At 33.2% G+C, this 16,807-nt stretch overlaps 1 protein-coding gene across 1 annotated transcript in view; it reads right to left on the bottom strand.

Annotated features, from left to right (window-relative positions):
- Nucleotides 1-16,807, bottom strand: part of Mocs1 (Molybdenum cofactor synthesis 1) — a 44,928-nt gene continuing 28,121 nt past the window's right edge. Inside the window, exons 6-10 of the mRNA XM_089637333.1 lie at nucleotides 13,452-13,515; nucleotides 13,154-13,292; nucleotides 12,774-12,884; nucleotides 10,325-10,445; nucleotides 1-3,345 (exon numbers count right to left, since the gene is read on the bottom strand). Coding sequence (XP_089493459.1) covers nucleotides 2,675-3,345; nucleotides 10,325-10,445; nucleotides 12,774-12,884; nucleotides 13,154-13,292; nucleotides 13,452-13,515 — 1,106 coding nt within the window. The 3' untranslated portion in view covers nucleotides 1-2,674. The remainder of the gene's footprint in view (nucleotides 3,346-10,324; nucleotides 10,446-12,773; nucleotides 12,885-13,153; nucleotides 13,293-13,451; nucleotides 13,516-16,807) is intronic.

The following is a 16,807-nucleotide window of genomic DNA, read 5'->3' as shown; positions in this document are numbered from 1 at the left end:
AGCCCCAGAGAGCACGGCTACCAGTGGGGCAGTCAGCCAGCTTTTTCGCAATTCTCTGGTCGTGATCGCTCTTAGCTCTATTTAGAACTCTCTTACAATCCCTTGCCCGTTTTCGGTATTCCGAAAGGTTATTCATGGAGCTAATCTTCCGGAGTGCATTAAAAGCCGTATTTTTGAGTCTGACAGCTTCAGCACAGCGATGGTCAAACCACGGTTTTGTGCCCGCTCCAATACTTTGTCCAATTAGCTTGTTAAAATGCTTTGTCCAATTAGCAGCAAGTCATTTTTGTGAATACTGCACAAGAGTCCTGATCATAGATAATAAAATAGGGGAGTTGGGCCATAAACCATTGTTAATATGAAACCGTACACACAATTACTAGTGCTGTCATTATTACTATTATCTATGGTCCTAACTGTCCGGAACACGGGGGCAAGAAAGGAGCCGAGGTGGTCATATGAGCATTCCTTCCGTGACTTGTCGCTAGCTTTATGGATGAAGATTGTGGTGTGCGAGGATTTTTAAATTGCCCCGCCCATCCGTACAGCTCTAGCGGAATTATACTCTCCCAACAACGTGGCAAATATTTAAAAGGTTAAATTGGCAATGGGAGGTTTTCAGAGTGGAATATACAATTATTTCAGTTAATGAAAGAAAAAAATTAATTTCAAAAATATAATTACTAAAATTCATCAATATATTATATAATATATATGTTTTTATAAATGCATATAAAAATAAAGAATTTAGTTTATAGTCTAATATGTATTAATAAAAAAATAAAAAGTTTTTTTTTTTTGAATAAGCAAATCTTGGCTAATTAAAAAATATATATACATCTGCACATTCCCCAAACTTTCACAACTCTATGTATAATAAAATGTCACAACATGCGTTTTATACGTAAGATAATTTGTGTTGAATCACTTGACATCAAATTTAATATATGAGTGATACAATTGAGGCGCTATTGCGTAGTAATATCTTATTTATTTATTACACTTTGTAATAAATAAATCTTGTTGAAACGTGTATGTGCCTAGACTGGATTCAATAGTTTTAGTAAGAGCTTTGGATATAATAGTTGCAGGTAAAAAAGTGGAACCTATTTTTTCGCATTATGTCTCATCTAAATATAATATATAAATAATAAAGGAATGCTATTTTTATTCGAAAACATAACAGTCATGGAGCAAATTAATTATTTCATAAAATCAACTTATCAGTCTTCACTTCAATCTTAAACTACTTTTGTATAATTAATATATATGTTAGAAAAATCTAATTAAGGATAATTATTGCACAAATTTTTCACGACGAGTAAAAAAACTATTCAATTTTGATAATATTTTTAAACTATACAACTTCATTACATCCTATTCAAGAAATTTCCTGTCATAATCCTAAATAACTTTTATAAGTTTATTTTTTTTTCTAGTTAAACAGATTTAAAATATCTATCAAAATTAATGTTTTATCTAGGAAATACTGTGAGGGATGTAAGATTTTTTTGTTTTACATTTTGAATAATCAAATATTATCATCAAATCGACGGGTCCCAAAGAACAGTATCAGGTGTGTAAATTTGTAGTTTTCAGTAGAGCTGTTTAATGTTTCGTTTCTGCATATTTACTGTTTTTGATAATATATTTGTCCAATTAGATAAATAGGATTAATGCAAAATATCAAACAACACTAATTTATTGATATCAACAGTGGTAAAAATGCAGAAACAAAACTACAAATTTGCTCATCTGACATTGTTATTTGGAACCACCCAAATGGTTTTCTGAAAGAATATTTTGCTAATTTACTTTTAGTTTAATCATTTCTGTTGATTTAAACATAACGAAGCCGGATTATGACACACAGACACAAATTAAAATTTCTGCATAAAAATTTCAAATTTCACCCTGTATGTATACATATATGTATATATGTAGAAAAGTGGCCATAAACAGTACTCTTTGACAGTCAATTTTTTTTTTAAATAGATACGCTGTGCTGGGAAGCATGGACTATTCGTTCATAATACTAAGCGTTTACGGCTAATGTAACAACATGAAACTTTTATAAACTCGAGTAATCCAATCATTTGTAACTAGAGAAGTAAAATCAGTTTGGAAAATATTTGCTAGCATTATTTCTATTTGTAGCTAACTTCCTTTTAAATTCTGAATCTTACTTAGGAATAGTATTTTAGTTGCTTTTTAAGCTTGGCAAGTGATGTTTACTTTTGTCAAATTGGGTAGGAATCCTGACAATCCAATCTGACTTATAACATTCCCGAATATACTGAAAACTGGCTGTTAGGGTTAGTCACCAAATCAATGAAAAATACCTTTTAAACTATTTCATTATAATATACAATGCCAACTATGTAGTTGAGCTTAGACCTTAACCTTATACTGAAATAATAACATGCTTTGTTTAAATTGCTTGTACAAAAAACACAGTAATTCAAATCTATATAAATAAAAGGCTATGTTCATACGACCTCTAGACTCAAAAACTACTCAACCGATTTTGCTGAAAATTTCAAAGTTTGTTCTTATTAGTGCCAGGAGTGTTTTGAGAGTGGTTTGAATGGTAGAAGAAGTGGGGGATGAGGAAGACATGGCACGATCAAGTGAATCAATAGCGAAGCATTGCCGGCTATTCATCATATAAAAGTTAAACATATGTGGGAACAAAAGCCTCAGTTGTTAGAATGGGTTCCGTGTTATACTTGACGTAATGAGACTTCCCTCCGTCCTTCTCCACGAGCATGATATGCTCAATGCAGATATTATGTGACACGGACTTGCACATGTCGTAAATTGTGAGTGATGCCACGCTAACCGCAGTCAGGGCTTCCATTTCTACTCCAGTAGTTCCGATGCAATGTGCCTCTCCGGAGATGAGAATGGACGTCTCATTCATGCCGATTCTGACCTTTACACTGGACAGTGGGATATTATGACAAAGTGGGATTATTTCTGAAGTGCGTTTAGCAGCCATGATCCCAGCAATTTGTGCTACGGTCAAAACATCTCCTTTCTTAAGGTTATTATCCGTGATCAGTTTGATGATTCTAGCTCCAACTCTAACGCAACCTTTAGCTCTCGCAACTCTCTTGCTTGGAACCTTGTCTCCCACGTCCACCATGGTTGCTTTTCCGCCATCATCTACGTGGCTGAGCTTCCCATCATTTTTCGTACAGTATGAACGGGTGTTTTTGTAATAGATAGATCCTGAAGAATTTAGCAAGTGGTTTGTTCCTTTTGGTGATGCAATGTGATATCTGTGGATTTTGTTTTGTTCCTGAGCTGATGACACGTTGGACATGATGTGATCATTGGATTCTGAAAAAGAAAGTACATAAATTCAATAAATGAAACAATATTTTAATATTATCATAAACAGGGCCTAATTAAAATTTTATGTTCGTTGTTGGCTTTACGCAGTGAAGGAATGGCGAATGACACCTAATGTATTTTTCCAATGAGTGCAGATCCACCATAGAATGAGAACAGCATAGTACCAGAGCGGTTCGCCCATGGGGACTAGCGGCATGTGGTTAGTTAACACCACAACTTTAATAATAAGTTTATCTGAGAAAATGATGCAAAATGTAAATTATTAACCGCACACAGCTATGCACAAATAATAATCTTTACCTTTAATGCTACGCGCATACTGCATTAACAGTGTTATTCAGATATTTGAAAAACAAATGCATTCACTCGGCGTGTGTGTACTTAGGCCACTGCGTTGATAGGCACAAGTGGGACACCATGATCACTTATCATTTTTAGTTATGAAAAGTGGTGAATGACATACTAGTACCAACGCCATCCATTGACAAAAATGTAAACTAAAGGACTAAAGTGAGCAAAAAATACATTTATGACGAAAGAGCGCTGGAATATCGGCCGTTAAAGTTTCCGTATCAACTGTTGATACAGCCGCGTGTGAGTATAGACTTTTTGCCGTAACAACAGTTGATACGGCCGCGTGCAAAGAGTTAAGAATGTCTCGATTAACTCCTCAGGCCTAAAAAGACAAAATAATATCATATCAATGTTTCACTATTATTACATATTATCGCTAGCTGCGATCCGAATTTCGGTTGTTCGCATATTCTAGTCGCTTGGGTCACTAATGTATTCTGCATGCAGATACCGATTCGTAAGGGTTGGTTTTTAATACACGGTATGTCCCACGCTACCCATCGGATCCATAATTTGTTGTTATTATTGAACAGTGACAGTAGTTGTTAGAAATAACATAACGAGGAAACTATTCATATTTTAAATGAAACAGAAAAAGAACAAAATTCTGTGAATTTTCACGGTCTGGGCTAGTATATAATAAAATATGACAAAAATGCTTTCTTTCAAATGGAAAATAAATTAATGATATAATTTTAACAAAAGGTACGGGTACTTCGTTATTTGTTAGTGGGTATTGGTTATATTCACTTAAATTAGAAACCTCCACACAAACTTAAATATATTCTGTGATTGTGCCAAAATGAAGTGACAGCCATGGTGATAATATTACATCGATCTGGCGATCGCAAAAGATAGGTAATATGGCGATAGTGGGTGATGAAATGATAGGTGTTGTGGCAGGATTATATCAATACAAGGATAATGGATTGACAATTACAACCAATCTGGTGTTGAACGGTGATAGCTTACACCATAACCCAAAGAATCTGAATTGCAATGATTAATTGTGTTGTGATAATGGTGGGTGAAGCAATGATAGTTGTAGGGATAGTATTACATTAATTCAGTGGTATTATTGGTAAGAATTGATAATGATAGAGTGCTAAGTGCATTATTGATGTTGTTTTGTCGAAAAAAAAAATTTCTTTTCTTTTGTAATTCGAATTTTTGTATGCAGATTTTCAGGAATTTTCAGTTTATCCTGAATATTCCTGAAAATCTTACAAAATCCTACAAAAAACCGAATTTTCGAAAAAAAAAAGAAGACGTTTTCGGCTACAACAACATCAATAATGCCATTTTTGTAATATTAGCACTCTAGTACACCCAAAAGTACCGAGCCTCCACTGGTTATAAGGTGATGATATGATAGGTGTGGTTTTAGAAGGTGGTGGAAATGGGAGTAACCAATCCGAATTATAGAAAATGTGAAGATGATAACGTGGGGATGCTGAGGATAAACCAGGGTACGTACATTAGATGGTGCTATCCACCAATTAGTATCATTGGTCTATTCTCCATTTGCGATAGATTCAGCATGCCTAAAAATATATACCTCAACATAAATTACAATAATCTCTATCGCTTACTGATATTCTTATTTATTTTAAAACACTACAAGTTGAATTAAGCTTTAATTAATTTGTACTTAAAGAAAATAATACAGTACTCTCTCATTATTCCGCTTACCAACAAAATATACTACAAATATTTCATAAAAACAAAAACACCACTATGTACCGATATTATGTAAAACTTAATTTTTTTTTTTATCTGATGTTTAATTTTTAATCTGACAAAATTTTTATGGATAGCACAAAGAATAACAAATTATTATAAGAAATAATTAATTTCAGGCTAATAATTAATTATTACTTGTAATAATTTGTTTTAAATTTTTTATAAAAAGCTTATAAATGCTCGATTATATAGTCTACTTGCAGTATTTAATTAAGGCATCTAAATTATTAAAGCGATAAAATTTACAAACCAAAAACAGATGATTTTGCATTACTACGAATTGCTTCGTCTTAAGGTGTCATGTTTACAATTGCGAAAAGACTCCATTTTGTAAACTTATTAAAACAAAAAATATGGTAGAACGAAACGAACAGGAACACATGCGACAGGTGCTAGATTACACGTAACTCTGGTGACTGGTAAAATATTCAATGAGAGCAAGGTAGATAGCAATCCGTCGGTGTACATATCATCCAAGTGGACTAATCGTACATAGGAACTATACAACTCATATATAGAAATACGTTGTGAATTACAGAGTTTGATTTTGTGTTTTCAACTAGTAAAAATAACGGAAGAATATAGTAATTGTCGATTGACTGAGCGGCAGATTTCTGAGAGAGTACCGTATTAATAAAAATATCTAAATTTCCAGAGAGAATTTTTTTTTCTAATATTAAATTTAAATAAAAAAATAATACGAATAAAGGCCTATCCGCACACAACAGTGCCGGCACAGTGCCGACACGTGCCGACACGTGACGTATCCATCAGTGTCAGTGAAAAATGATATTGTGGCATACATTTTGTACGGCACTATTCGTACTCGTCAGTGACAGTGACGTTCAGTGATGTCAGTGCTGCGCCGACGCTCGCCGTGACGGGACGTGAATTTCTAGCGGACAATATTTTCACTGACACGGTCGCAGTATTTCAAGATGGACGACGAACAGTTGATTGAATTGGTCCGTGTACATTCTTTAATTTATGACCTTTCACATAGAAAATACATGGACCTTAATTTTAAATCAAACATGTGGAACAATATTGAAATACTCGAAAAACTTTGATTCATCATCTATCAGATGTTTATATAGGGTGGCGAACTCTCCTTCTTCTTCTCTTTTCCTCCACGCATTATGAACCCAATGCCTTCTTCTCACATTAATTTCTTCGTCTTCATCTAATATTAAAGCAATCGCTGCTAATTATGATCTTGAAGCTGCGTAGAGTACCTACTAATAACTGCGCCAGTCACTGCGCGTCGCCGTGTCGTGCCGTGTCGGTACTGACATGTACGAATAGCACGTCACGGTACTGTACGGTACGGAACTGTCGGTCACGTGCCGGCACTGTTGTGTGCGGATAGGCCTTTAGAAAGCATTACAGTCATTTCAGGTAACATTGGACAAAACCTAAGTAGGTGTGTTTTATTTTTTCCTGCTGGCTAGGTAATATGCAACGTTATGATTATGTAGATAACACAACAAATATTTCTCTTTTCAATGACGAATATAACAAACCGTATTGAACTATTAAACTACTTTAAAAAAATCATAACAATGGCCTTGGCGGTGCTTTGGATTCGGAGGTTGTTTTCAATTCACCATTTCGTGTTATCACTGTACGCCAAAAAGGTAAGTTGTCTTCAAAGCTAGTATTTTATACCTCACTTTTAGCTTACAAGCTAAAATATCACCCTATTGTCTCAAATAATGCATTATCGTGATTAGGATATGATGAAATCTAATTCAGTGTAACTTTGGACACGTACTCTGCGTATCTTCTTGTGAGACAGTATTAAATAGTCACCGTAATTTTATGGAAATTAATTGATCATGATCAGAGATGTGCTTTATTTCAAATAAATCCATTTCAAATGGAAATGCAAAATGGGTATTTTCCATTTTGCATTTTAAATGCTTTTCTAAAAACCATTTTCCATTTTGCATTTTAAATGCTTTTCTCAATGCATTTTCCATTTTAAATGCTTTTTTGCAACATTCTTCCTACTATCTCCACTCATCTTTTTTTCATAAGCCCAAAATATCAGTCGGTCCTCAACCTCACTATGAGAGATAATTTACATTTGTCGAGTTGCTCCCTGGTAGGAGCCCTGGCAATTGAGTGATACCATTACAAAAAATACTGATTCAAATACTGAACATGGGGCCATGACGCTGTAATATTAAATGTTAGATAGCAGTTTCTATGTTTTTACGTTGGCAACATTAGTCCCGCGCAAATTTTTTGTGGTTTCATAATCTGTAGTCGTGGAGATTTTGGATTTACCATCATGTAATATGTTTGTTCTACATTGATGTCCACTATTAAATGACGAAATTGTTTAAAAATTCTATAATTATTTTAATTGTTTCACCTGAGAAACCATTTTGCATTTTCAATGCATTTTGAAAATAGGTATTTTGCATTTTGCATTTGAAATGCTTTTCTAAAAACCATTTTGCATTTTCAAATGGAAAAGTTTTGACCAATTTCCATTTTGCATTTCAAATGGTTTTGGGTACCCATTTTGCACATCTCTGATCATGATGACATAAACATGATTTTTATTTGCTGTCCTTGTTCTACTGGTATTTAAATGGAAGTGCTTCGAGAAACTAGCGTCATTGATCCCTTCATAGTTGACATAAAAATGGGTTGTTTCTACGACTCGTTCATGAGTTCAACAGCTCGGCAGTAGAATGATTTGACGGGTGGCGACACGTGTCTCACAATAAGATGGGTCTTGTCAAGACCCAGGTAAACACCTTTTTTTCCTATTGCTATTATGCCTTTTTTATAGCCTGTATAAGGATACAATATGCGCTAAACTCCGCTAAGCTCGACATTCTAACTAGGCTGAGCTTAAATGCAACTGATGTACCAAGCCTTATTGGAGACGGAGACAGTTGTACGAAGTTAGCCTGGGAATATAACAATATAAGTCATTCCTTTTATGATATTTTCAATCAGAATAGGCTTTTCTATAAAAAAAATTACATTCCAATGTTGCCATCAAAAAATATTTAGTTTATACATAATCAAGGATTTTAGTAATAAAAAATAAGAATGTCCAAAGTTACCCAAATGTTAATTTAACATTGGACCACCCATAAATTTAAGGGACTGTATTTTTAAATATTTTGCGACCAAAATAAATTAAAGGTGTAACGGAGAAAACTACAAACCCCGGACTGAGATCGATTCTTCAAGATATCGATCGATGAGAGACATCTTTATTGCTACCCGTGAGCTGCGCAGTAGATTGCGCAGAGAAGAGGAGAATCATTAATTTCTCCAGGAGTCAGATTTTGGGAGCGGAGCAGACTACTTGTGACTTGCGGAACCATCGGCGACCAGTACCACAACATGGCGGGTTGGAAGAAACTTTCACGTAAATCATCATTTAACTTTAGATAGTTTTACGGGTTATCTTTATCCTTTTAAATCTTTTTATTTCTAGAAGAAATAAATGGCGCCCTTTATATATATTTAACCTCTTAACTTTTATGATGACTTTCATTTATAAAATTCAACATGCAGATGCTCTTCGAGTCCTGCACACGGCCCTGAGAATCCTTTAGTTTAAAAAATAGAGTCTCCTTTGCTACTTCATTTATTTAATTAACCTTATATTGTACTAGCTTCCATTCTGAATAAACGATTATTTGTTAAACTCATCCTTCTTTTTTACAGTTGATTGAATATGTTTTTATTTCAGAATACACGCAATCCATATTTGATTTACATTTTTATTAGTGTTGCTTTGGGCATAACTAAATAACTAATCATGGATTTTTCCATATAAATTGTTACAATGGCGCCAACGTGGTTTGGATGGCCAATTGTTCTGTTACAATGGCGCCCCACGTTGGCGCCATTGTAACAATTTATATGGAAAAATCCATGATTAGTTATTTAGTTATGCCCAAAGCAACACTAATAAAAATGTAAATCAAATATGGATTGCGTGTATTCTGAAATAAAAACATATTCAATCAACTGTAAAAAAGAAGGATGAGTTTAACAAATAATCGTTTATTCAGAATGGAAGCTAGTACAATATAAGGTTAATTAAATAAATGAAGTAGCAAAGGAGACTCTATTTTTTAAACTAAAGGATTCTCAGGGCCGTGTGCAGGACTCGAAGAGCATCTGCATGTTGAATTTTATAAATGAAAGTCATCATAAAAGTTAAGAGGTTAAATATATATAAAGGGCGCCATTTATTTCTTCTAGAAATAAAAAGATTTAAAAGGATAAAGATAACCCGTAAAACTATCTAAAGTTAAATGATGATTTACGTGAAAGTTTCTTCCAACCCGCCATGTTGTGGTACTGGTCGCCGATGGTTCCGCAAGTCACAAGTAGTCTGCTCCGCTCCCAAAATCTGACTCCTGGAGAAATTAATGATTCTCCTCTTCTCTGCGCAATCTACTGCGCAGCTCACGGGTAGCAATAAAGATGTCTCTCATCGATCGATATCTTGAAGAATCGATCTCAGTCCGGGGTTTGTAGTTTTCTCCGTTACAAAGGATTTGGTAAGAAAACCTGAAAACTCAAATAGTTACAACTTACCTTTACGAAAATAAAAATATATTTAAAAAAAATACTAAAGTGGTCCAACGTTACCTGAAATGACTGAAAGCATTTAAAAATAATAAGAAGCCACAAACAGTAATATTTTGATAAAATAATGATAAAATAAATTATTAGTAATATTTCTTTTATAATAAGTAGAACTATTGGCATCCTCAATAATTAATTAGTGGTTAACAAAACAGAGCATAAAATTTATATTGTATTTAAAAAAGTAAAGGGAGAAATACATATAAAGTAGATCCCAAAATCAGAGGGTTCTTGCCTGCGTGTTGTTTCTTCTTCCTGTTGATGGCCGCACCAATGAGGCATGTCAGATCATCTTCGCTGATATTATTTCTGAGTGCATCCCGGAGGCTAACCTCTGCATTTCCAAACAAACAAACCTAAGGGGTAGAAAGCGTATTATGTAATTACAAGCTTAGTACAATATTCTACAAACATTATTAATCAATTGAAACTAATTTATTTCATTATCATGGTAACACTAATCTTGTTCTTCACAGTTCTGGACGTCTTCAATTTATCACTGAACAAATACAACAGATTGTTACTGAGGCAGTACAGTTATGTAAAATGAATACTGTATAATTAAATATGCACTTGTACTTTTTAAAACTGACATTCGTTTTTCCGAGTTATTTATTTATTTATTTATTTAAACGCCCATAGGGCTTTTACCTATAATAATGTACATCTTTATTTTTTAGTTATACAGATGACATATAAAAAATTTAAAAAAAATAAAAAAATCAGTGTTAGCAAAATACAGGTTACATAAAAAAATATCAGAGTTGACAAAATATGTTACATAAAATATAAGAATTTTAAAAATATAGGTATGGATAGAGTAAGTGAGACGAAAAATATAAAATCTTCCAAAATCCACAAAATCAACCATAATGATAATAAGAAAGTATAACAATAGTTTACAAATTAGGTAAAAATAGTTCGCACATACTCCGTTTAAAGTTGGCCAAGTTCAAATTATTGTCAAATACATTTATATTATTTAAGTATTTGTTACCAAGACTGTGTAAACGTTGTATTGGAGACTGAAAACTATAGTTGGAATGAGATGTATGTATGTAAAATGTTGATATTTGCCTAGTTGTTCGTGTAGGTATGTGTAGATTTATTAAATGCAGGAGTTCACAACAATCGAATTTAGAGTTCAATAATTTTAATAAAAAGGTTAGGTCGTTTATTTTTCTTCTGTTTTCTAATGTCGGAATATTTAAATGATACAATAATGACTGGTAATTTATGTGTTCTAAAGGGATGTTAAGTTTAAAATTGACGAAGCTTAGAAATTTTCTTTGAATTCTTTCAACATTATGAATATGTACATTGTAGAAGGGCGACCAAACTTAGTTATCTTAAAAACTGAGTTATCTTAATATCTCAAACTGAGTTATCTTGAAACCCTTTAATAAAACAATCGTAACGCCATGAATTTTTGTCTATTATTAAATGTCCAACTGTACCTATCAATAATTTTGTAACGTTTTTCGGGTAGGTACTTTCATTGATATTTGAAAGTGATAAAGTGACAACCAAAGCAGTGGTGTAGATTTTGACAGGAAAACAAGGAGGGGAAAAAGAGTTTTGAAATAATGAGAAAGATTTAATTTTGGTTTAATGTTTTGTGGAAATTATGAAATTATATATTACTAACTGAAGTTTGAGAATAATAAACAGGTTAGGAAAAATAGATATTTTGATTAAAATAACCATGTTTGGCAAATGACATACAGTGTAGTCTCTGTAATTCAAACCCACTGTTATCTGAACCTTCAGTAATCTGAACCACTGGTTGACAGGGGCGGGGTATGTGGGTGGAAAACACAAGACGTTAAACCATTGAAGTAAAAGTGTAATTTTCACCGAAAATGCATAAATTGCCTACTTTTATCAGTATGGACTTCAATAATTTATCGATGATATTAATTGATAAAGGAGGATGCTCAATCTAAATCAGTCTGGTAAGGTATAAGAGGGATTTTAAATGTTCCAATGTGGAAACTTTATCAAAAATAAACTCATAAATTAAACCCGTAGTTGACATTTTGAAACATCACAAAGAAAAAAGAAATATGTTCCACGACCAAACATATACTAATTTTTATATATATGTATATATTCGCTAAACCACGCTAAGCTCGACATTCCAACTAGGCCGAACTTAAAAGCAACTGATGTGCCAAGCCTTATTGGAGAAGGAGACAGTTGTACAAAGTTAGCCTGGGAATATAACATTGCCAAATACACAGTGTTCGATTTGAAAGATAAAAAGAATCTACTTTAAAAGGTTCCAGCTGTTTCTTAAAGATAAACCATAAAGGCTAGATTTTAATTGTTCGATTTATAGATATTATACTGTATTTTTATAATTATTATTTTTTGGTAAACTAATGTTTAAGACAAGATTTTTTATGCATAGCACAAAGGGTAACAATTATTTTAATAAGCAATAATTATTAGCCTGAAACACTCATTGTGAGTGTTTCAGGCTAATAATAATTGCTTATTAAAATAATTGTATTTTTATAGCTGTAAGCTAACGAAACGTAAAAGTTTACTTACTGAGTAAAAATAAATGGTGTAACTTATTTTCGAAAAAAAAAGAATTATAACAATTAAATTGTGGATTCATTAGTACTATTTTCTGATATAATGACAAAATGTAAATATATTATTGAAAAAGATCTCACCTTTAGGTTTCCATCGGCCGTTAGTCGAATGCGGTTGCAGGAGCCACAGAAGTGTTCCGACATGGATGTTATAAATCCTACTTGACCCTTAAAGCCAGGGACTTTCCAAGCCTAAAAAACAATTCAAAATAAATTTATTAATTTGAAACCAGTTGTGATGTGATATTGTTACATGTATTAGCAAAATCTAATATATATGGTGTTATAGCGTAGACATTCAAATTAAACCGTTGATAAAATTAAAGGAGAAAAAAGTTTCATATTTGTTTTATTATAATATATTATGAATAATGATGTTTTATTTGGTCTTGTGTTTAGCTCAGCAACATTGTTCATCAAAAAAAGAAAATAGTTACAACCTTTCAATTAATTTTACAAACCTTTGACGTGTCATTAGGTGCATTCTTTAGAGCTGCAAATGTCGGCCATTGGGTCTTAATTTGATTGACCATTTCTTTATAACTAACCATGGTGTTATCTTTCCAGTTATTACCGCTAAACGGCATGTATTCTATGAATCTGCAATACAAAATTAAAAGTAATTCTGTTTTAACTCGCATAATTGCAAAAGAATGTTAAACTAGTAATTCGTTGAATGAACATATTATATTACGATTGAGGGTTTAGGATATTTTATCAATCAAAAAAAATAATTCTGACTTCTCAATTTGTACTAACCTGATGTCAACATTCTTGTCTTTAGTGAATTCAACAAAATCATTGACTTCATTATCATTGAAACCTGCAAAACAAAATTAGTTGAAAAATGTCGTTAGACATGCAATACCTGAAATGTGACAATTTTTCCAATATTTTAATGCCATTTGATTAATTATCAATCATTACTACTTTAAGAACAGTAAAAGATTTTAAGTTACTCTATTATTTTAAGATTTCACTGCCTTAGTAAGAAGTAAATTAGAATACAATTCCACTATCTGGCCCCTATACTATAAAGCACATCAAATTAAAACTGAGATTGTTGAACTAACTTACCCATTACGCTTACATCAGCCTTGCATTCTTTGCGGATCTCCACATTTCTCACACGATCATACATGGTTTTACCACAAATACGCCTCAGGGATCTCATTTCTATAGCATTCAGTCTACTTTCATCCTTCCTCTGCCGGTTACATGCCTCACTGCCATACATCAGGGTAGGTACCAGTGCTCCATTGTGGACTGCTAACTTTGCTTCTTTGGACAATTTTTTTTAGCGCCAACTGCGTTCAGTCCTACATTAATGGAGTTACCTGCATTTACCCTTCTTTCAATACCTCTGTCAGCCTTCCCATCTCTCGTAAACATACTTCCTAAATACACAAACTCATCCACCTGCGCCAAGAATTCTTCATTCACAACTATATTGCACACTGTTTTCATACTCTCTCTTTCAAATACCATTACTTTAGACTTACTTACATTCACCATTAACTCATTCTTCATACGTACTTCGTTCATCCTAGACACGAGAGACTGTAGATCTTCCATATTGTTAGCAATCAGCACCGCATCATCAGCATACAATACCTGACTTAACTAAGCTAATAACGTTTTGAGTACCAAATCGTAGCGCAAGACTTCCAGAGTTGTTCTTTGTTCATTCAGCTAAAATCAACTATTTTATTGACTACCCAGTCCAAAGGCTACATAAGCTTGGAAATAAATTCAGCTCCACTGATATTTTCATTTATTCCATACTAAAATATAAATAAATTTTGAACAATCTGTAACTTTTTTTTTTTCAGACATCTGCCCTGATGATGGACACTGCAATGCTGTCCGAAACGTTGGCTAAAGAAGGAGTTAGCGCAACACGGCATAATACCCCAAAAACAAATAACAAAAATACTTTTGGCCGTGAAAATCTTAAATCATATTTAATCTGTAACTTACTTTTTTATGTAAATATTTAACTTATAATTTAGTTTTCTTTCATATTAATTTTTGTTATTTACTCCAGGCAGGTATTATGTAATACCTTTTTTCTCTACTTCTTCTCTCTTTTTTTGTAGTTGTTTTATTGATGTGTATTACGTTAATTCTTTTGTTCCTAACTTATTTTTTTATATTCTTTTGTTGCTATATATATTTGAATTGCAAATTCCATTCAAGCAGCTGGGAATAAAAATATGACTATTTATTTTATTATTACTGCGTTAATTTGACTGCACTATGTAATGTAATTAATTTATACTTGTTTCTTCATATGAAGCGGTTACTTTGTGATGTGACATTATTATTTAAAATTAAACAATAACTTTGTAAACATCACTTAATGTAAATACTTAATGCCGACCGGGTTTCGCTACAACCGTAGCTTCATCAGGGCAGTATAATACTATACTATACTGTATAATACTATATTGCCCTGATGAAGCTACGGTTGTAGCGAAACCCGGTCGGCATTAAGTATTTACCTATAAGTGATGTTTACAAAGTTATTGTTTAATTTTAAATTTATACTTGTTTTATGTAAAAGCCTGACGGGCCTAAATGAATAAATAAATAAATAGATAAATAAATAATAATGTAGTATTTGTGTTAAGATTTCAGGTACTGAAATATTAATATTGGTGCTTGTCACCCTAATGGTGTGGCAACATTTATTTTGTGTTAGCGATTGCCGGGGCAATTTCGTATTGCCACGGATTTAATCTTTCTTCTCTTGTTACCATCCGTCTTGGGCGGGTCGTTTTGGCAAAACGGCAGAGCTGCCAGGTTTTCACTTACATGTGGTTAATAAAACCGCGGAGAGAGATAGCAATATTGGGCTCACCTTACATGAGCTGCCCTACGGGTCTTTTTTATTGTTAAATAAAGACCAATATTCAAGAGCTGGAGTTATTATTGAAGAGTTACTCCAGTCACACTTCCCTTTGAAATCTGGTGGTACCACGCAAGATTGCTCTGTCAGGAGAGTGAAGTTAAGATCCTGAACATTGATCCATCGAGCCGGATTATTATTATTCGGATTGATCCATTTGAGACGGAAGATCATTATTTGGAGTGGTCCAGTCGGGCCTCATCATCATCGGGAGTGGTCCAGTCGGCGTCCTCATCACCATCATTGGATTGATCAAGCGAGCCTCATCACGACGCTCGCATGCACAGCAAATCAGGTTGTAGCCTTCCTTTCATTGTCCTTTCAAATTCCATTTAAAAAAGCTAAAAATCTGTGTAGATGCCACATTATTTCGTATTGATTATATCGAATTATATTCGGGTGTTCATAATCAGATGCTTTCAAAATAGCATAAAATTGTTGGTGATAATAATTTTTATTGTTGTATTCTGCCGAATAACTTTGCTTTGCCTACCTACATCTCTAGCCACGCGTTTGCAAGCTTTGTCTTTGCATGCCATAGTATTGTAATTGGTTTCTTTATAATCCATAGTATTATTTTGTTCACGTCAAACGTCAAGCTGCCGTTTCGAGTTGTGTAGTTTTAAATCAGGTTATTGTGTTATTCGTTTCTAAAAAATGGAACTCGACAAGTTGGTTAGACAGCGCGGGGTGTTGAAAGGTTCATTAACGAGATTTGAAACCTATTTAAGCAACGAAAATGATATTAGGCTCAGCGTATTGTCGTCGAGATTAGATGCCATCAAACCTTCTCTGATGGAATTCTCCAAAATTTAGCTGGAGATTGATTTATTGAATAAATCAGAAGATCATGACGCGAGGGATAATTTTGAAGGTACATATTTTAATGTAATTGCATTAGGACAGGAAATATTATCAAAATTTAAGAAGATTGAAAATGTCCCGATTACATCAGTGAATTTACCACCAATATCAATACCTATTTTTTCAGGAGACAATCATAAATGGTTGACTTTTAAAAACTCGTTCATTGCCCTAATTCATGATAACAGTAAATTAAATAATGTTAAGAAATTTCATTACCTTATTAGTTATGTGTCCGGAGACGCACTTGATTTGATTAGTTCTCTAGAAATAACCGGGGATAATTATAGTTCAGCCTGGACGATGCTTATTTCAAGATACGAAAATGTCAGACTTATTG

The sequence above is a fragment of the Hesperophylax consimilis genome, chromosome 11, assembly GCF_061612785.1.
Source record: "Hesperophylax consimilis isolate HC1 chromosome 11, BYU_Hcon_1.0, whole genome shotgun sequence".
Lineage (NCBI taxonomy): Eukaryota > Metazoa > Arthropoda > Insecta > Trichoptera > Limnephilidae > Hesperophylax > Hesperophylax consimilis.
The sequence above is the reverse complement of the archived record's forward strand: the minus strand, read 5'-3'. Positions and strand labels throughout refer to the sequence as shown.